This window comes from Amia ocellicauda, chromosome 4 (genome assembly GCF_036373705.1).
Source record: "Amia ocellicauda isolate fAmiCal2 chromosome 4, fAmiCal2.hap1, whole genome shotgun sequence".
NCBI lineage: Eukaryota > Metazoa > Chordata > Actinopteri > Amiiformes > Amiidae > Amia > Amia ocellicauda.
In genome coordinates, this window is record NC_089853.1 from 28732444 (window position 1) to 28755858 (window position 23415).

Consider the following 23415-nt stretch of genomic DNA (forward strand, 5'->3'; position numbering starts at 1 on the left):
ATGCACATTGTGGTTTGTTTTCTGTAATGAAAAACACTTCAAACACTGTAGGCCTTTTCTTTCTTTGCATTGCACGACTCACAAAGCACAGAGCTAGATATTTGAAGGTGATTACAAAACCAAAATAAGCAAAACTTTAGCAAAAAGAGGTGCATTTTCTTTTGGGGACAGTCATCGTTTCTTAAGTTTATTGACACAAGACAGGTATTTATGGGATGTTTGCAGTCAAATTCAGAAGGGGGATTACACAGCCAGGCTATATATAAAATATTTTACAAGATTCCCTGGCTATTTGCCTTGCATTTACCTCACAGCTATTCTTGTCTGATAATTCACACAAGACTCTCTTCAAAGATTTTTTTTTATTTTTTTATGACATTTATTTAAATAGTACAGTCTTTTTTTTTTTTTTTGTCCTTTTTTAAGAACTGTTATAACCGATTAAACCAATTGGGTCTGCAACTCCCCTTTCCCAGAATGTTTTAGAAACTGAGAAAAAAATATCTATCCATTTAACCAATTTGTATATCATATAAATACATGATATATAAATTGGTTAACTTCAGTGAAATGTTTTTTATTTTTTACTTCAAGGGCAACATTTCCTGCATTACATGCAGGCTTTTTGTTTTTTTCAGACTGCCACACTGTAGGAAAAAAGTACATTAACAATAAGGAATACCCACTGTGACCACTCAGATACAGGGGGTGCCTTGTGGTGAGAAGTCTCAATGCAGATAACTTGAATAGTTTCTGCCTTGTATCTCAACTAAAGAAATTAAAAAAATAAAAATACGACATTTTGGTGGGAAGCATTGAGAAGTTAATTGGCATTTTTTTGTACATTCCTGTCCAAACAGCTCACAATGTTAAATGCAAAAGCTTTAGAGCATCTATAACAATCTGTTTTTATACAAGTTGTTTCCAAGACTGTTTAACACAAAATCGATTTCTTGGGCCCCCCTAAGGCCCCTTTTCTTTTTTGCCACTGAAGCGTCAGTTAGCCCACATGAAGGGACTTGTTTAAAGCAGCATTAAAATATAAAGACAGCAACAAGAAAATTACAAAAAGTTAGCCCTGCGACCACCAGCTCCAAAGAAGGTTGCCATGTAGATGTGATTACACCTGTTTTTGTTCAGAGATCTTCCTCAACTCTACAAGCTTTAAAACCAAGCATTTTCAAAACACTATTCTGCTGCCATGTTCGAATGGCCGACGCCTTGTTAGAGCGCACAGACTCTTTGGAGAAAGACTTCAGGTGATCCCAGCATCTCTTTCTCAAAGAATTAAAGCCTGTATTCTACCTAAACTGATTTTCCCTTTTTGACCTGAGGAAGTATTGGGAAGTTTATTTGGGGTATTCTGTTTGCGCTATTAAAATAAGTATTTGAATAAAAAAAAAAAAAGATTTTTTTCCTGTCTTCGTTGACAAGCATCTTGGTAAAGAAACCTAAATAATCCCCCCCCCCTGTGGATTACAGGCCATAGTATGCAGTTTTATGCTAAAAGCAACGGAATTTGAGGATCAAACATTTCTGCTCTAAATTATCAACACAAGAAATGCTAACCCTAACTTGGTTACTTCTTTTTGACTGAGAAAAGCCGAGGCTCAAAGGCTACTAAAGCACTGCTACGGTTGTGGAGAGCTGTAATGAAAACAATGGAGAGAGGGATGAATAGGTTCATTATCCTATGTTAATTATCCAGCCTCCCACCCTCCACATAAAATATTCAAATATAAAACAAAAAAAGCAGGGAGAAATACTTAAACTACACAGCAAATATACATCTTGAAGATTTGTAAAGAATAAATATTTTTTTGTAATTTAAAAATTATGCAAACACGTGCCACGCTTGCTCTTTAACTCTTCCATGCATATGCATTATTTACAATTTGAAAAATACTGATTTCCTTTTTTTTGTTTTGCTTTTTTGTTTGTTATTTTACTTAACAAAAGGTTGAACCCCCTTACAATCAGCCAATCAACATTCAGCAACCTGGAAGGGGATCTTCACCATGTACAGCATACATGGCTGACGGGACACAAAGCTGTGTTGAAAATAAAATGTCAGTCCATTTCCTACACACAAGGAAATGAAAAATAAAGCCAAAATGGAAACGAAGATGAAAAAAAACTGCAAAAAACTGCAAAAAACAAAAACACAAAGCTTCAGGTTGGAAAGATGAAGCTACGATACAAGCCTGGAGGGTAGGGTCTTTTTTTCAGTCTTTTCACTCCACTCTGCCGTTTACAATACTGTTGTACAATTTGTATTTTCTCTTTAATATTCTACCTTTTTTATTACAATATAATTTACTTAAAGTTTCCATTAAACAAAACAGAAAAAAAGATGATGCAAGGTTGGGTAGTAGACCAGCGGTGACAGCAGAGGCCCGGGCTGCCCAGTTGAATTGCATCAGCACTCTAGTGGGTAGAGTTATTCTTCACAAGTTCATGGTAAGCAGGGTTCATCCTCAATCCTCAATATACTCCCACAGGTCTTTCTCGTAACCTTCGTGCACGTGCTGTAGCAACACTCTTCGTCGACTCTCACAGTATCTGGGGATAAAATTACAAATGTTAGGGTTGAGGATCTTTGTGTATAATATTATATATAAAAAGCTCCAGGCTCACTTCATTCAACAGGATGGCATTGTGGCCCGAATACTGGTTAAATCAGCTGTTGAGAAGACGTGAGTGGTTTGCAACAAGTGCACAAAGAAAACACAGGAGAAGCTTTATTGCATGTGCTGGTTTATTAAATTTGGTAATATAGGAATATTCAATTTATCAAGAATTTCAACCACATTCTTCAGATTTAAGAACTGAAACATTCAATGGCTATGTGTATGTTCAGATAAGGAAAATAAACTAGAACAGCTGCACTCAATATAGATTTCTGACAAGACATGTAAAACAGTGGGCATTGGAGATAAAAATAAGTTTCTCTACGGAAAATGGCCAGGGACCTGGCAATGGAAAAATCCGATTAATTTTGGTGGAATGGTATGAATAAACAATATCCAACCCACAACAATCATGTCAGTAATGGAGTATGTCAAACTATTACAATTATGCATTTCAGTTAAAATGATTGGCACTTGAGAACAAAAGTGTGTGTTCCGAGTTTGGGTGATTGTACATTTTGAAGATAATGTGAAACTATTTATCCCTCTTACTACTGTAAGACATTAATGAGATTAGCTTTGGTGCTTCATTTCCAAGGAGATAATTTACCTTTATTTATCTCTTACTCAGGGTGACAAAGTTGTCACAATACAGTATAGAATACAGTAAAATAAGTGCAAAATACAATGTACAGGCTATAAAGTTAAGATGAACTAAAAACAAGTAAAATACAGTGCAGTTGCATCCATTGTGTGCAGTGGGTAGATCAGGCATAATGATCAAAATTACATTTAGCATTTATAACTAATGTATGAATAATAAATGAGAGAAAAACAGCAACTATGTTATGAAGGTATTATTGAGTGACGGCAAAGACTAATACAAATGTCATCAGTCTTTATGCGCCTGTATTTATCGTAGCGCAATGGGACTCAGTTTGGCAATAGTATCCATAATGCCCGATAATACAATGTAATATAATGTTTCTGTTTAAAGGCTACTTGCCCTGTCTCAATGTCTCGAACACGGAGCAGTATGGTCACACTACCACTGAATATAATTTAAACCCGAGCAGCTGCAGGGAAGACTAACCCTGTGCTCATTGCAACTCATCTTTTCTGCTGTCCAGTAAGTGTTGAAATTTCACAACCTTACAGCAGCTGTGATCATGATAACGGTTATATATTAAGTTTTAAAAGTTACTAAAATAATAGAATAGAATGGGAAAAATCAGATTAACTTATACACTCCTACTAACACATTATGGTATACATCATATTTACACAATAGAGAAGTGAAAATTAAACCGAAAATGCATTAAAAAAAAAATATATGAACGTCCTTTGTTTTTAACTCCTTCAGCAAAAGACATCTTGAAAGATGATGAGAAAGACATGCCCCACAAGCTGACCTGTATTTATCCTGTACTTTCTGTTTGATATCCTGCAGTGAGTCCTGTGAAATATCCCGCTCCAGATATCCAGACAACACCTCGGTAGCATTTTCCAAGTCTGCCTGATTGTTCTAAAAATATTAAAAAAATGTGTATATACATATTATATAAATCTATACATACACACACAAACTAAATGCAGAACCTCTTGAAACAAAATGCTAATTAATCCAAAGACTTTTACATGACTTTCAATAAACATCTAGCATCTCTTACCTCAAAGATAATGGACTGATTATTCTTCTTGAGGTAGAAAGCAAAAACGTAAGTGTACATAAGGGTGGCACGACACTGGCAGAGCACATCCACCGCCTTCTTCAGGAACTGCACCTCGATCCAGGACATGTTGTGCTGCTGCATCTCCTCCATCTTCTGTTTGACCTGAGCATACAGCTTGTGCTCGAAGCGCAGGCTCTGCATGTGGTTCATGTAGCGGTTGCAGTAGAACAGGTACCTCTGCAGGGCTGCTCTGGATCGCTGCAATATTGAAACGTCTACCTATTAATTGTCACCACATTGTCATTGTTTGTAAAACTGCAAAATCCCCCAATCATCCCTGCCCCACATCAATTCACATTGTTAAATATGTCTGTTACAGTAACTGCAACTTGGTTCCCTCATACTATTCTAAATGATTATGCTGTGCCCACGTGTTTAATGTGCTCAAACTTCACAAGTTTCTGCCCCCCTACACTTCCCACAGCTGTGCCCTCCAACTATCTGCAGAAGCACAAGATGCTTAGTCATCCTGTGAAAGGTTTTTTAGGTTTCCTACATAACATACAAACATCACTATCCCTGCTATACAAACAACAAAAACACAAAAAAAACTCAAAAAGATCAGAAGCCAATTGTAAAACTAACAGTAAACACTGCATGTGTAAATTTATCACATGATGGAAAGTAGTATACATTTGACCTAAACAGCAGAAAATATCTAAAACCAGTTTAAAAAAAACCTGAAACTAATCATTCCATAATAAACAATAAATGGGATAGAGATTTTTAACCTTTTGACATTTTGTATTGGGTATTATTTTTAAAGAGCTAGGTAGTTCCAACTGAATGGTGTTTATATTGAATGATGAAAATTTACCTCTTGTGCATCTCTTGCTGCCTTCGCATCATCTTCATTGTAGCGATTGCAGTTGTACCTTCAAAACAAAATAAGTTTCCTAAAACATTAATATAGGACCACAGCATCTTTTTCTTTTTACCATTTGCAAAATGTATTTTTCCAGCAGCATTATCACCACTTACCACACTGTAGACTATATTCACTGATGAGTTTAGTGAAACATACAAAACAGAGGTTCCAATTGTGATAGTCAGAAAAGTGTTTGAAATGCATCTTGTTGACCCCTATACAGATACTAATATTGATGATATACTTTAATCTGAGAACATTCTCAAATCAATAAAGTTGGTATATGTTCCAAAACTGAAAATTCACCAGTCCTCGCACTTATTTCATGCTGTGCATATACATTTTTGCCATTTTAATATGTGCACCCCCCTGCATAAAAATGCTTTATAGATCTGTGTGCTTCTTTACGGGGAATGTGGGCATCTGAGGTCAATGGCAAAATCAGGACTATTCATCTACTACAAATATTTCATTTTCATAAATAGTTCTAAATGATTACTCACCAATACAAATTTTACCTTAAGTTCTTACAAAATAAAGCCATTAAGAAGTAAAACTCACCCATACCAGCTAGCTCCATTTATAACCACGAATAATGGTTTGTGGTTGCATTTTACAGAAGTACTTGTCGGTTTGCTTAAGTTAATGTAGTATATGATCAGTGATAAAATATATAAAAATGCCACATAGGCAATCCACAAAAATTGAACTATACGGTTAAACACAGTACTTCTAGTACACTCTGCAACACATCCCTTGAGGGGTATCCAGTTTTCAGCCCAGACCAAACTGCACAACAAACTACCAAAATCATTTGAAGGTGATTTTAGTGGGAGGCTAAAAAGTGCTTAATTAGTTGTGTGAAGCCAATTAGAGGATGCAGAGAAAAGGGGTGTACTTAAGCAATACAGTAGAAACCTTTCTACATGTATAAACAAAATAAGATGCTTGTTTATGCAATCTTAAAACACACTGGCAATATGAAATTAGAAAGCCCATGATTCAATTTTACCTATGTACAGTCAGTCCCAAAGACACAGACCGATTTGTATGCACTCACTCGGATGTGGAGATTCAACATTGAAAGACCTGAGGTCTTGTCAGAAATTTAAATACAATAAATGACACATCAGCTCTGCATAAATATTCAAATGTATATGAATATGTATATTTCTTTGAATGGAATATGTAAAATGTTGTTGTATAGTTCCGTCTGTCTGTCTCTCTCCCCCTGCACACCCACTTTTCTCGTTCCACGTGTGAAACACGTGGAACAACTCTTCCTTCCCCCTGCACAGCCACTTTTCTCTTTGTCTGGTTCCACGTGCAAAACACACTGAACTACTCAATCCCCCACAGTCCTTTGCGCATCCTAGAATGCTTTGCGGAGGAAACCGTGACATCACCCCCGCTGCTTGGTAACCCTACACTCCCAAGGAGGAAGAGGAAGTAGAGAAGCGAGGGCTGAGCCAATCCACATGCACATCCGGGACACTGCCCCCTGCCGATTGGACATTATTCACCTTCTGTTTACAACTGTATAAAATACAAAACCTGGAAGAGAACTGTAAGAAAGCTGGTTGAACACGAGACTGATTTGTGTTCGCTTTTTCTTCCAGGCTGGCCTGAATAAAGACTTATTTTTCCAGGATTTCTTCAATCATAAAATTGCATTCAGTTCTACGTCTGAAGTTGACATCTTTGAATATCAAGGAGTAAAATGAATTGTGTTCCAAAATATTACTCATTACAGAGTTAAATCCACACGTTATGGCTATACAGGAGGCGAAGCATGCTCACAATAGATCTAATTTACTGGCAAGACCAAGGGTCTGTGATGAAGTTACTTGCATGTCTTGTGTATCAGGAGGAAATTAAGGGGGAAGTAAGTAATGAGGCAGCAGGGCTTTGAGAAATTCAATAAAACCATTTTAAATCATGTTAAATCAGATTTCCATCTCTAGTTACATAGATCAGATGCAAAATGACATTCACATACAATGGTAAATCTTTAGAAATTTAAATTTCAACTTACCAGGCAGATCCATGGGGCTCCCATGGACCCAGGCAAACCCAACAGAACTCTGCTTTACAGTTCTGGTTACGACAGACCATGTGATTGCAGCCCCCATCCTTCTCAATGGTCACGTGGCATTTGGGACATTCCTGAAGACCAAAACAGGGTTATTCTTCAAACAACATTTGCAATGCAATATTCAGATGTTCATTCTGAATTCGAAGACAGTGTGACACCCAAAGATTAAGTTCCAAATACCTTAGTGTTCGCTGCAATCCAGTTTGACGTTTCACTGTCATCGTCGCACTTTTTAATCCATTTTCTTAACCACTGAAAAATACAATGAGGAAAGGGCAATTCAAAAGTCAACTTTTTACTCTGGACTAGCAAGGTGTTTAATCACAATACTTAAATGTGGTGATGTCATGCTGTTGGCACTCTACATATAACCAATACATTTTATTGCACCCAGTTAATTTACATAAGTTTAAAACTCCAACGAACACTAGGGAATTGTTCTAAACTTAAAAATATATAGTTTCAGCACTTTCTTCAAATAAGGAAAATGCATGATCTTCTACTGCCCTGTAAAAAAGACTGAACTCCATGGAACTTCTAGGAGTTCTCTTCAAACACTTTGCTCAATTTTCTATGAGCCTATTAAAATCAAATGATGTAGTTGTTTTAAGTACCCCAGATTCAATGCACAATGCTCTTTGCCTACTTATAAAGACAATCATCCACATCCCTCATCATGTTATTTTGCAAGGTTTTATTTATTACCAAGACTTTGGTAATAAAATAATCCCCATTGTTTTCCTTTAAGAACTAACAAAAATAAAAGGGGGGGGGTTCATGTGCATCCATCTTCGGGGTCCTTTTAAGTAAAGGGGTAGACATCTCAGATCCATCTTTGATTAATTGAAGTAATTTATAAATAGGAATCCTATTCACATATTAAAAATGTAAATTGTCCAAGACATATCAACCAGCACACATTAAGACAAGTCACATAATGTGTCAATTTCTAAAAAAGAACAAAGATTGCCAATACAGTAATCCCTCAAGGTATCTGAATTTGATGTATCCAAGCAGGAGAATCAATTTTAGAAATGAGCGACATTCTGGTATATACGCGACCAAGCGTTTGTTCTTAATGTTTACATAAATCCATTGCAGGCTGCAGGGAGCTGGCAAGAGATTATTCTACTAATCTGAATCTTATTTTTGAAGCGCTTGGTCTCTCTCTACCCAAGCTGTGCAGACAGCAAACACAGTCACACACAGCTTGAGTTTCTGGGGAGGGAAGTGGGGTGCCTGCTCAGCCAGCCCACTCAGGGTTTTGCCCTTGTGAAGCAACATCTTGGCCTCTGGTTATATGCATTAAAGACAGCGAGTTCCAGGGGGCCTGATTGCAGCGATAGGTCTTAATGATTAAGATTGTTCAGTTGAGATCAAGGACATTTTAAGTGTTTTTATTTTATAGTGTTTTAAATCTTAATTGAATAGTCACTGAATATGACTTCAGGTAACTTTTTTTTATTTTTTATGGAGCATACAAAGGGTAAAAATATAAAATTCAGACCAAATATGAGACGCAATGTGATTGCCTAATCCATCCCAACCCCAACCCCCCCATCCCCCCCACCACACACACAGAATTTGTTCCTGGACCCCAACTATACCCCTTCCCGCACTTTCTGCGGGAAAAGTCAGAGAAGTATCAAGTATCATTCTACCTAAGACAGGAACCTTTTATTTTGCACGGGAAAACTCTGCCCACACTCGGGGAGGATGGGCAACAAATATAAAAGGGTCCTTGCATGTAGTCCTACCAACATTATGCATCTGTACTCTCAAAGGTTGAAAAGATGAGCAATATGAGCAGAGTAATGACGGTCCAGGATGCTCTGGAACACATCCTTGATCAAGATAGTGAAGTAGAGGAGGAAGTGTCTGAAATTGAAGACGATCTTGAGATCAATTCTGATCATGATGATAAATTTTCAGATGATGAGGGTATTGTCCCACAGCCATCAACTCCAAGAGAGACACTGATATCAAAAAATGGCCAAATAGAATGGTCCTCATCCCCGAACATGTGTCGGGGAACAATATCAGCTGCAAACATAATAAAGGCAGTGCCAGGGCCCACTAGGATGCCAGTGACTCCTGTCACAGATATAAAGTCTGCTTTTGAGCTACTCATTCCTGATTCATTTCAAAAAATTGTTCTAGAAATGACTAATTTAGAAGGGAGGTGTATTTTGGGGCAGGAGTGGAGAGAACTGGACGAAACCCATTTACATGCTTATTTGGGGATTCTCATCCTGGCTGGGGTTTATAAGTCCAAAGATGAATCGACAGCCAGCCTGTGGGATGCAGACAGGCAGGGCCATATTCCGAGCCACCATGTCTTTGGAGACCTTTCATATTTTCTCAAGGGTCATTGGGTTTGATAATCGGGAGACAAGAGCTGGCAGAAAGGAGAGAGATAAGCTGGCAGCTATTAGGACAATGTGGGACAAGTGGGTAGAGCGGCTGCCACTACTCTACAACCAGGTCCTAATGTCACTGTGGATGAAAGGCTGGTGGCATTCCGAGGTTGCTGCCCCTTTAGGCAATATATGCCTTCAAAGCCATGTCCAAGTCAAAATAAAATAAGAACAAATAAAACAAATGTATTGAATGTCTAGTTTTTGCCAATGTACAGAAAACACTGTTTGAAAATGTTTTTTTAAAGAAAAACGAGTGACTTATCATAAGTAAACCATGATCCATAAGGGGTGAAAACTTGATTACACTAAATATTGATTAAATTGATATTAATTGAGCTAAAGTTAATGTTTATGGAGAAAAAAAAATATATATATTTTTTTAAATCTACTTTCGGATGGTTAAACATGCACCGGGTCAATTTGACCCGGGAACATTATTGCTGTTCCTTATAGTTGAACATAACAGGAGTGTTAAAATTGTGTAGTGTGACCCCAGCATAAAGTGTAATAGGTGTATAAAATATGGTTGTGAGTAACACAGATCATTTCCATTGTTTGCAATGCGATAATGCTCCCTAACAATTCTCCTCAACACGTTTACCTTGTATGTTAAGGGATCACTGTACTTATATTGGATGTAATTGTGTATTTACAACCAGAATGCGAGAATAAAAATGTTTTTAAAACAGTTTCAATAAACTAACACCTGTTTAGGTTTCCATTACTATCCCCATCAAGATTAAGCTGGAAATCAGGACATGGGCTTTTACACTAGTTCTCAATTCTGAATCCTTACTTATAACATGCTCTACCCCAAGGCAGGATTACCTCATCATTTGATTTCCAAATTTCCCCCATTTAATTCCATGTCCTGGAATTTACAAATAACAAATGTCACCGCAGTGCTGCTTACCATTTAAAGAAAAATACTACAGTGTGAGGTAAAAAACAGTCTCATACCTTACACTTCACAGGATCATGCCAGTTTTCTCCACAGTTGAAGCTGGAATTAAGAAAGAGAAATGTATTCAATATAGAACACACTTGCTGTACAGGCATTTGAGAAGAAAACTAATGCAGGTAAACAAAATATAAAAACATTTTATTAAACGTAGGCCCTCAAGTGGCTCATCATATAAATGCCTATGCTATTAATACATTTGCCCTGTAGGGTGGAAATGTCTGTTTAGAATATGGCCGGCGATTGTGTTCAGGGGGCTCCAAGAGATATCACAGGGGTGGGATCTGTAATAGTTTTCATCAACTGCCCTGCACTCCTCCAACCAGTAACGGTAACTTGACAACACACATATTGAAGTCTAACGAAAACTGAAAGGCATTGCTGGAAAAAGGCCAAATGGATATTCCAGTATTCACATTTCACACTAAAATACTTAGGTTTGAGTAGCCTTATGAAATTAAATCAACTGTATGATCCCCATCAATGGAAATTTAATTTGGTGTTCCTTCTTAATGGTGCAGAAGTTAGGGAAAGCACAGAGTATAAGGAGCTTGCTCAAATGCTAGTTATGGCTAAAACAAGGAAGTCAAGTGCCTTTTTGCACATTTAGCAGCTTGCTGGGGAAATGCAGGTGCCATGATCAAGCAACAGGTGCACTGCTGCTCAGTCTACAGTTAGTTGGATGAAGATGTCACAGGAATAGCAAAGAAAGGCTAAAAACGTTAACTTGCAGCGATGCTGGCCTATTTAGTTAAGAATTCTAGTCATCAGAAACATTACAAATATTGTATGAAAATCACTCACCAAAACTGGCGTCCACATTTGCACCGTACAGGCTTGGCGTCAGGGTATTGGACTTTAACGACATGATGGCAGTCTGGAGCAGGACACCATTTTAACAGTCGATTGCACTGGAGAAGAGGAGATGACTGACTGATGACTGAGTGCAAGAATGCCATACTAAGTTGCACTCAATGCCCAAAAACCTATCAGGCCTATAGTTCATGGTTTCACTCAATTTCTTTCATACAAATCAAACAATTATGTTGGCATTTTTTAAAGTACTCATTTTCTCAACAATTAATATTGACATGCTTCATAAAATACAAATTCAACCCCCTTGCCTGCTGTGCTATCTCACTTTCTGTACTAATTAAATCAATGGAGAGCCTTAAAAAACAAAAATACCACCTTACCTCTACAAAACTATTAGTAATTAAATGTTGGTACTTCAACTTCACTTTTGAATCTGTAATCAGTCGCCTGTAGAGAAATAGAAGTATCCTTAGATTCAAAGAAATGCTACCAGCATCTGACACGTCAACAACATAAAAAGGTATGTATAGTTTTAAATAAGCACTGCATTACAGATATTTATACTTGATACAATAATTATTTAACCATTTAGCCCGATTAGACCATTGCTTTTTTCTTCAACAAACAAAACCCTTGAATTTTGTTTCCATTAAGCATATTATGACCGCAACTAACTGGCCTAGTCATTCCGGCTCAATTAACCTTCAGCAGGAGGGAAACAAATTCAATTTGTTCTTATGGTTTAATACTTAGGTTTAAATCATAGAACAAAACACTGAAAGGGAATTTTAACATTGACATTTCTGAACATCCCAAAAAAGGCAACTCAAGCCTCAGAGCTCTGCTTTGTGCTGCCTTTGGTCTATTGTTGCCATCTTCCACATGCAAGCACACAAAAACACAGTTATCAAGTGCTGACACCACCTCATTCTCTGTGTAGAGAGATCGGGATGTAGGTTAAAACAATTACTAACAGTATTAGTGTTGGGTAAGGAGGTGATGCAGAGAGATTAACATCAGTGCCCTCTACATGGGGACTTAAAGTTGATATTCTGCAAGACAACCATCTACATAGTGAGCTGATTTTTCAGGAAATAATAGCCTGCCCTACTTGTGATGCATTATATAAGATTTAAGCAGAACAAATCTACACTACTTTAATAGCAGTGAAAATACAATGATCTCTTTATTCATTTCCCCTATTCTGCACCAGTATAAACTTAAATACTTTGATGTGTTTGTGTGTATTGTCCGTTGGCCTACACATTAAAAAAACATGGAAAAGTAATACAAATAAAATAATTACTTTATGCTTCTAAACTGGTGAGAGGCAGCAGACAAAAGCTTACATTTGAATGCATTTACTAGTCTTTTTAAACTTTGCATATCTGCTGTTTGCAAATGAGAAAACCGTGGAATTAGAAATCAGAGCTAATTATCACTGTGAAATCTTTAACCAGAGACAGGAATGGGTATGGTGACCTACTTCTATTGCAAAAAAAGCACAGAAATTCCAGCTGTATTTGTAATTGAATTTGAAAAAAAAAAAGAAGAAAATAACTTAAAAACAGGCACCTGCTAAAAAACACAAACTGATTCAGTGTTTTACTTTTAAAAATATATTATACATTTAAAACTACATTTCTTTATGGAAAGAATGAAATGATTTAGTGCTTATGCTGGTCACAATCAACATAATAAGCAAAACACATGTACATCACAATACAGTAAGACACAGATAGGTGACTTTTAGATCAAAGACTACTTACATGACTGTATTGTCATCCACTAAGATATCGCAGCTGTGAGCAGGACAGGAAATGGTCTTAGAGAAAAAGAAAAACATAATTCAACTAATGCCACGATTAAACTGAACTCAAAACATTGACAAGCATTTTTTTTTTTTTTTTTTTCTCCTCGGGCCTACAACAGAAATGTCCATTTCCCTTCACTTCAGCGGTCTAACGGGCTTTCAAATGAGAAAACATACTCTCAGGAAGTGTCTGTCTCTCACCAGCATGCTTTATAGCAAGTACTTCAAATACATCAGCATTGAAATAAGGCATGGTTCTTCCAGCAGGACTTTATTCTAAACATTCTCACCATCATGTAGATCATATATACAGTTGAGATTTTAGCATGCTGTTTCTGTTTTATCTGGGTATAATTCCCAGTTTGGTTACTTCCTCAATTTCTCAAAATCCAAGAAAGTCCAACCTAATTCATATAGGAGGCAGAATAACTGATGATTAGCTTTCCCCACACAGAGAGAATGACTAAGCTCTGGATATTTTCAAGTCACTGAACCAAACTGAACATGAATGCTGAAGTCAATCTCAATTCTCAACAAGCAAGGTAAATATTGTGACCAATAAACATACCTATTTTCAAAATTATTTTCTACAATTAGATGGGGACCAATATCAAAACCAGCTTTGTTAAAAATTAAAATAATTCAAAGACCAAATCTTACCTGTCCCATTCCCTCCTCGATGATTTTGGTTGTTAAATATTCACTCCAACACTGCATGCAGAACTTGTGTCCACACTCTAGGCCAGTGAAGTACTAAAATAAAAATACTGTATTAGAGAACATATCACTAAAAGAACAAATGAAAACATCTATACAATCCTTTGCCTTCAAGACATATTGCCTTACGGCCCGAGTACAGTGGTTTTATTATCCTTGATGATGCTACAATAAAATCAATACCAATGAATCTGAAATTAATAACATAATAAAAAGCAAGCTGGAGTTAAAGATTGAGCTCCCACAGGGATGTACTCTCTTACTGCCCGTCACTTCTGTGTGGCTTTTTGTCTGTGACCAAATCAAAATGTACTTTTCAAAGACGAAACTGTGCCTTAACAACACTGGCATACATTAGGTCCTGGATAACAGGTTAAAATGCATGAACAAAAATCCTGCTTCCATTTCCATGTGGGCAAGCATGAACAATCAAGTATCCGAGAGCAACAGCCTCATTCTCAAAGCTCGGAAGTGCAACACAGTAAGTTTCTGCAATGATACAATGCAATGCAGTGTTTTGTTGTGTTGAAAATGCACACACAGATACAATTGATCAGTATCCTCCAATGCAAACCATGTAACAGAGACCTATTGTTTTACCTTACAGTGGCCACTAGAGCCAACCTCACATTAATCTCTGCAAGGACCACAGCTAGGCTTCAGCTTCCTTACTATTAAAATACACAAGCTGAACTTTCTCTACACTTGTGAGACGAGAACATCTCTCTTATTAAAATATTTGCCAGGAGTCATTATGTCATATGGCACCCACTGGGAATATACAATTTAGGAAGTTATTTCCTTTTTTGCTAATTACACTGATAACTACAAGACATTTTAAAACAGGAAATATACTGCATATTTGCAGTAACAACTAGATAAAACCTAGCAGACCACAATATCTTTAAATTGTACAGTAAAGTTATTCGTTCTCAAGCTGGACCAAGTGCAAATAAACCTTTTCACAGAGCAGTGTGTAGTCTGAGAGAATATAATATTAACATGAAAATAAAAATCATTCACACTAAAGATATTAAAAACAGAATTAACTTAATTACAATTAAATAAGAATTCCTTGTACATTTGAAGCTAGTGCATCCTTGGCGTTACTGGCAAATTAAAGATGTGGGGCTGAAACTCAAACCGGGGGACTGATTTCTTAAGGCAGGAAATAGCACCTCTGGACACTAAAGCAAATCAGGAAAGTAGCTGTTGTACAACATCCAACCCTCTAATTCAGAAAGAAAAGTATCATTAAATACTTAGGCACCACAAAGCTCTCACTGATTATTTTATGTTAAGTAGATTACTTAAAAATAAATGTTCATAACTTGGGAAATGGGAACAGGTAGTTTTGATTCCATTTGGAAGGAGTGCTGGTGTACAGTTCTCAGCTACTTATTTAAATAATTGTGGGAAAGGCTGGGTGTCAGGAACTTCTAATTTCACTCTTTGTGTAAGGAACATCTCAAGTAAAATAAATAAAGGTTTCAAAATGTAAAGCTAAGCAGATGCCTGGTTGTTAGCAATGGAAACTTATGAAGCCAAAGCCTTTAATTTAACACCTTTTCAGAACAAACTAATTGAATCCAAGCAGAAGTATCATCCCAGATGTGCTTGAATTCCTTTTCTATTTTTTTTTTGGTTGATTCACAAATTTGAAGGGAGGAAATGGATTTGCTTTCAATGGTGCTGCTACTTACTGGGATGCAGCCTGAGAATTAAAAATCTAGTAGCTATTCAGGTGAAAGACCGCAATAAAATGAACATATATTAAGTTATTCAATATTAGCATATTTTAACAAAGCATAAAAACATTTATAATATAATCTGCTAAAATAAATCACCATTTTAATTTTAAGCTAGAAACTGCTGCTTTGTAGAGCACATTTCAGAGTGGAGGACAAATCAAAACTCCTACTTGAAGCATTTTGAAGGACATCAACCCACACACAGAACATAACACCCCCTAACAAACAAAATACATACATACATATTAACCACAAGTTAAAATATTGTATGCATCAGAAAAATAACTTTTCCTTTTCAGTACCTAAAGCAGGATACAAATAGTTAAACCTGAGCTCATGTCTCAGTTCTATCTTCCGGTGTGCTAATTTAGTAATCCTGTCAAGTGATTAGTGTGGATAGATGCTCAGTAGAAATATCTTTCAATAGCCTGGCATAGGCCTCATAGTTCACAAATCAAAATCGTTTTCAGAGATGTCACTATATAAAGTACTGCCACTTGCATTTCAAAACTCCATGCCAATACAGTCAAGATGTTCAATGGATGTACACCTCATTCACTGTTTACTACTCAACACATGCTAGTAGTACTTTTACAAGATGACCTGCACACAAGGAGAATGAAAAGCCTAAAATCTTCAGTCCAAATGGGATTTCTGCCACATACATGTGCGTGGACTGGGTGGGTGCCGTTAGTAGGTACTGACCGAATTAGGATAGTTCAGGTAGCAGATCTGACAAGGCATGTCCTGTGCAGAGGATCTTGTGTTCATCTGGCGTGTCCGAGACTTCTTACTAGGGTTTATAACGTGACATTCTGAGAACAGCTTCTCTAGATTCCCATCGAAGTACCTGTGGAAGGTATAGACCGTTAAAACAGGCAATTCCAAACACAAAACCAGGGGATGTTGTTATTCTTCACAACTCTAAACATCTAGAAATAGTGTTCACTTGACTGTTGGTTGGGCAAGTTGACGGATGACCCCCTGCATTTTGAAACAAGACATTAACATAACATCTTTAGGCTATTCAATATAAACTTTAAATAAAAATTACCAAAATTAATTTATAATTATTTCAAGCACCTGATATTTTGGTGAATTACAGAGTACATTACTAAAAATGATAAAAAGCATAGGGCAGGTCTTGAATATCAAGTTAATCTAAATCTATATCCATCTACAGAAATATACACATTGTATTTTTTTCCATACACAAGATGACTCAGTTATTTAGTTACCTTTCCATCAACTTCTCTTTGTCCCAATTAAAGTGGCTAAGAAGTATTCTTGTAATAGTTGCAGGGTTCTAGAAAACAGAAATAAATAATTACGTTAAGCCTGAAACAACTACAAGATTTGTTTCGATTCTCATCCCAAACAAATAGTTGCTTCCCAAGCTGCCCATCTCAAAAACACTCACCTGCACCACAATAAAAATACAATAGCAGAACAAAGTTAAAATACAAATGTACAGCATTTCATAATTTAAAAAAGCTTTTGAAAGAAGTATATATTTTAAGTATTATGTGCAAAAAAAAACATATGCATCCCACTTCTTCACATGACTACTGCAGTTTCTTTGACTTCTCTGTAGACTTGATTAAATGTTTGATGTTGCAAAATCAAAAACTGTGTGTGGTTTCTGGCAAGTGCCAAGATTAGCTTACTTTAAGAAGTGGGGTGGGGTTACAAAGGTAAAGGGAGCGAATGTATGAACTCAGTGAAAAAGGGCATTTTCCCTCTATCATATTTTCCTATTTATTATTAATTGACTGACTCCATTTCCTATAATTGTGTTAAACCAGTTTCTACATTAGTTCTCTTACATGACTGAAGTACAAAGAAATTAGACTCTCGCAAACACTGTTCCTCTGACATACACTGTGATGTATGATTAAAGTAAGGCAACTTTCAAATAAAATAAATCACAATTAATGATGGGTAATGCTGGAGAATCAACGTGCTGCGATCATATCATTATAACGTACTCTATCGAATGGTAAACCATGCAGGAAGGAAAGAATCACAGAAAGACCAAGTTTAAAAAAAAAAAAAAAAAAAAAAAAAAGCATTTCAGTTAGGTACAGATTCAAATGCAATTTTTGATTTCCCCTTGTCAAGTGTTCTCATTCAGTTAACATACATGTAGGTTATTGGAGCTAAAAGCACCAACTGAAGAACATACATTTCAACAGATGCATGTTCTGACATAGGGGACCACCCGATGGAGGTAGGCTTCTTTGCTAGATTACATGCTCAACAGGGAAAGTAATAGTTTTAACCGCCATACTGACCACTATTTAAAATCAATAAAACATTTTCCTACGGATTAAAGCACAGCTGATTTGTTTACATCAGAAACGGACATGCTACCTACAAAGTATTAATTTCCGATGACCATAGTTGGCACTCGGCCATCCTCAAACAAGTTTCTGAATGAACTAAGTCTATCCGTGGCCAATCAGAAGTCATCAAGCATGAGATACATGCTAATGTGAGTGGGTGAACTGAGATTTTGACACTCATGGCTAACAGTCTGCACCCCCCCACCCCCCACCTGGCCTTCTATACGTCCTGTGTGTGCACAAAGTTCAGTTTGTGTTTAATTGAATCACAAAACATTATACCAATGGACCAAAGACATTTCAGATTCAGATGTTTTATTGCGAAATCAAGCCCCCTCTTTTTATGACACTTATTGAGAAGAGAAATCTTCAGAACTCTACCACAAACTCTATTCATGCAGCTCGACGAATGGTAGCCTTGGAGACGTGTTATCCTATTGCCAAAGTTTCTTGAAGATACCCAATCATCACCCGTGGGTTTGAGGTACCCTCCCCACTTTATTGACCACACATTTGTGCAAAACCTTTTTGCATCCTGTTCCCGATAGGGTAGCAACCTTCCCACTAGCCTCAAGCGTCTTGATGATGAAAGTTACAGATGGAAGTTACATTTCGACTTTGCACAAAACCCTGAATATAAAGTTTGTAATGGATCAGACTGATAGAGCAAGTCCCTAGATGGGGAATCTGTTTTTGTAGGTCTCTTTTTAAAAAAAAAACAATCCATGATAGCTTAATCATCCTGACTCATCCCACACTTACATTTAATACATCAACTCCTGCTAAACCTTTTACTGACTAATATTAAGCCCTTGGAAGGACTTCTTGTAGAGAAAACAAAAAGTATTTTGTCACCATGGAGCAAATGTCGAGTTATACCAATAAAACTTAATAGCAACCAACTTCAGCAAACAGACTTCATCCTCTATTATTCTATTACGTAAATTAGTCATGTGGTTGCTAATTTACAAGCTGAAGCACTTTTTTTTTAATTTATGGTTGACTTCATACAATGTGGTTAAGCCCTTATTTATTTTAGGTTATAAAATGACCATGCTTAAATCCGCAAATAATGTAGGGGGGAAATGTTGAGGAAATGTAAATTAAAGTGCAGTCTACATCCAAGATGATTTGCTTTGGTGAGAAGGCCAGGAAATCTATTACAGAGCAGGATCCGAGACATCCCAACTGTGATGTACAAAAATCTTTTAAATTAATGAGCAGCAGTGTGACCCCCTTATGCTCCAAATGGTTAAAAATGCACAAGAGTCCAGCATTAGGATTCAAGCAGCACAAGATGAAGGAATGCATATCTCTATGGAGATATAAGGACAGAGATTTAATAAAAAGGAGCTAGGGATTAACTATACTATTTTTAGATGAAGGGACAACCACAATGTAATGCCAGCAACTCTAGTGACCGCCTGCAGGGCTAAAAGTAATGGATCTACCGGTTGTCAAAATGCAAATCCATCCAAATTTTCATCTATACACATATCAATATACACACATGATAATACAAATCTGATTTTAATCAATCTATAATCTGACAAGTTCAAATGAGGATGGTGTCAGAGCTTCAGATGACTTTCCTTTGTGGATTGTGAGTTGTCGGTATATTGTCCATACGTAACAGGCTATCTGGAACAGGGGAATTCCACAGCTGTTCCAGTGTAGTATCTCACAGCAGGCCTTACTACTGAGGTGGAGTAGAGAACACCGTCATTCAATGTATGTGCCTGTAGGTAAATATACATATAGTATAGTCTGTACATTACATAGATAAAAGGAAAAAGGGAAAGTTGCAGGTGTCCGGAGCATGCTGCCGATTGTAGGTCATGCATCTCATCTCATTTGAACGTATTCAAATTCAGTCTTTCACCTGACTAATCATATCCTAGGGGATTCTTACAACCGAGTCACCTTTTCCACATGAACAGTTCCCTCATAGTGACAGTCTTGTGAAAGGTTCTCATTAAAGTATTTAAGCAGTAGGAAGTTTCCTTCTTGCCTTTCTGCTAAAGCCAATTGGCAGGATCCCATTTTGTCTATGGGGCAATCGGGAAAACACTTACAGGGGTTTCAAGAAGTGTCCAAGAAAAGAACAAAAACTACATGAAGGGGGTATTAGAAACCCAGGGAACCAACCACATTCAATTTCTTAACTCCTGGTCCTCAAACTGCCTATTCGTGTTTTGGCAAACTCAGGTATTAAGGCAGGGCAACTGAATCCCAAATCACAGGAACATAGTCATAAAGGAAATCTGAACCAGCAGGTAACTTCTACTAGGTCCCATACTTTTACATTCACCGGGCATACACAAGGACTGTTTACCCAGCCCCATCCCATGCCATGATAGGGAGGAGAACATGTTTGCTCATGGTCACCCACTGAACATACACAATCCTTCCTATTAAGTGCCCTGCTGCTCTGCCAGAGGTGTGGAAGTCAACTTATTTATACAGGAGAGGCATCAGAGGAAGTCTGTTTGCACACAGCCCTAGGAGTGTGTGTAAGTTTAATCATGATTTTGTTTATTTAAATGGTGCCTATTTTCTCTTTTCTTTCTCCACAAAAGAAAGGATTGGCCTCCAATAATTACATTTGATTGTGATTAATAAGCAGTCAATACATGAGTTTTAAATACACAGATATACTTTACTGTAAGAAACACTTGACATTTTTCTAAACTGGATAGATGAAATGGCATGGAAAATCCCGTTGTAATACTAAACCTGGTGCCTTCACTGCACACATTCGGTGGTAAAACTGGAAAGAAAAATATATATCCGCTGAATTTATCTTATTATTGGTATATGGAAAGTGATTATACTTTGAAAGGAATGGTCTCCATTGCTTGTGTCTGTTGTTTTGCCAGTGCTCAAAGTAGAACCTTAAAATGTGAATCTAAGCTTATTAGAAATGGCAAGGCTGAAGTGAACTACAAATTACAGTAAATCCCTGACCTAGAGTAGCTCAGTGAGATCTGAAGGCATAATGAGCACAGTATATCTGGCAGCACAAAGTCTGCACACTAGTTTGTGGTCTCCCTTCCTAAATGTTGACTTTAAACAACTGGGACTATTCTTTAAAATTTGTATAGAGAAAATGCAATCTGAACAAGAATAGTTATTGTTATTGGTATTTGTTATTTGAGAGGAATAAATTAAGACAATGTAGACATTGGGTCCCAACAGCTCCGTGAGAGGGGGGTGTTTCACTTTTGAACCCAATATGTAAAATAGGAATAAATGTGCTCCTAATGCCAGTTATAAAAAGTTGTGTATAGTTGCTGATAACCAGGGCAGACATCTAAACTTTCGTCACCCATGAAAATCAACCACGTAAAAGCATTTAACAAATATGTGCATGTATGTATGTATGTGTGTATATATATATATATATATATATATATATATATATATATATATATATATATATATACACACACACATACACATACACATACACACATATATACCAGCTCAAACTATATATATATCTAGAGAGAGAGTATGTAAATGTATATTGGTAAAATGTGCGTGCACTTAACTCATTCATACATCCAACATATGCACTATAATGAGGTGCCAAAAACACTGTGCCTTTCATACCATAGTATCCCCCCTTCCCTCTTATATTGACAGATAAACGTATTTCTTTTTAGCAACACGTCTACAAAACAGCAAATGAATTGAGTTTTGGTTTGAGTCAACGGCATTTACAGATTCGGATCAGACGAATCGGCTTCTAAAACACCAACCCGGATCAACTGAAATGCCTGTGTCAGCACCTTCTCTAAATAAATAAAATTACATTACATCCATGAACATGCATGAAAACATCAGATAAAGGCCCTATGGAAGAAAATGTGGTCGTTTTCTAGAATTTAGGTTTACTCGTCTATCACCTAGTTAGCTAAATAAACTAGTGGTATGGTTTTCTAAAATGGTACCGCGAACTAATCGATGTACCGGCCCATTGCCGACATTGTTGTCCGGAGAAAACTACCAATGTAGTCCGCGAACTCCTCCATGAAAGTCGCTTGAATACAGAGCTGACAGTTACATTAAACTACCTTTGTTACACTTTCAGACGAGTACTTTATCAACAGGAGAGGCATCGGTTCCGCCATGTTGTTGTTGTTGGGCCTAGAAATATATCATCATTATGCAGGTGTGTAGTATGCATTAAGACGTCTTCTTATAAAAGACCCTTTCACACCGATTTACAGAACCAGAAAAAGGCGTCGTTGTGAAAAACCCATCTCATGGAGACAGGTAGAAAGTATTAAATTAAGACTGAACACCGCCCTGCTAAAGTTATTTCACTCACTCTACAAAACACTACACTTTTTCTTCTTCTTCAGTAAATTCATTTTCAAAGAGGCATTTCCCGCACTCCTACTGGCTCTTAATATCCCCATTTTGTTTTCAACTGTCTCTTCCCATTCGTAAAATAACCATATACCTGCTGCCATCTCATTCTGCCATCTCCGGCCTACCACCTTCTCCTCATCCCCGGCCTTTCCTGGAGCCGGCTTGCCTCAAAACACCTCACCTGGATGACCTCGTTGACCTCCCTGATGCATTCCACCATGTGCTGGAGAATCTGCTCGGCGGTCAGCACTTCGAAACGGTAGTCCTCCTCATCCTGGCCGGGCCCCAGGCCGCTACCGCCGGTCTCTCCGCACACGTCCCGCTCGCCGCCGGCCTCGGCAGGATCGACCAGCTCCACCTCCCCGAGCTCCAGGGTGTCGTCTTCGGGCTCCTCTTCGGCGCTGTCTTCGCTGCATTCCTCCTCCTCGTCGTCGAATTCATAATTGTAACCCTCGTCCGAGTCCATTACTATGTTAATGTTAGATTGAGACAAGTAAAGGTCCAAGAGCGAAAGGTATATTTACAGGAAAAAACTAACAAAAACAAAATAAAACAAAAAATATTTCACACAGACTAAAAAATTTCAGCCGCAGAGAAAATAACAACACAAGCGCCGCCGCTGCCGAGCCAACAAAGAGACGCGGCGTCACGGCCTGACGACACCAGCGCGTCACCCGGATCAGACAAGAAGCGCCGCCGCCTCGCTGTAAATAAAGTCCGTTGAAAGAGGGAAAAAAACTTTTGGTCATGGATTAACGCCATGTTGAAAATCTCCTCAAGCGATATTGGCCATATTGAGTGTGGCACAGATTTTTACAAAAGTAACCCATTATAATACTTGCACATTTAAATGATTCGGTCACAGATTAATGTACTCCGTATTTAA

The 23415-nt window shown here is 37.4% G+C and overlaps 1 protein-coding gene across 1 annotated transcript; it reads right to left on the reverse strand.

The window, feature by feature from the left end:
• Positions 1–347: 347 nt before the first annotated feature.
• On the reverse strand, positions 348–23192 carry arih1 (ariadne ubiquitin-conjugating enzyme E2 binding protein homolog 1 (Drosophila)). Its single transcript, XM_066701752.1, has 14 exons — positions 22711–23192; positions 17043–17110; positions 16510–16654; positions 13997–14089; positions 13293–13348; positions 11904–11970; positions 11512–11618; positions 10707–10749; positions 7507–7578; positions 7267–7397; positions 5181–5238; positions 4301–4561; positions 4043–4155; positions 348–2562 (listed from the first exon to the last, which is right to left on the reverse strand). The coding sequence occupies exons 1-14, from the start codon at positions 22993–22995 to the stop codon at positions 2478–2480; spliced, it is 1584 nt and encodes a 527-aa protein (XP_066557849.1). The 5' UTR covers positions 22996–23192; the 3' UTR covers positions 348–2477.
• Positions 23193–23415: the final 223 nt, after the last annotated feature.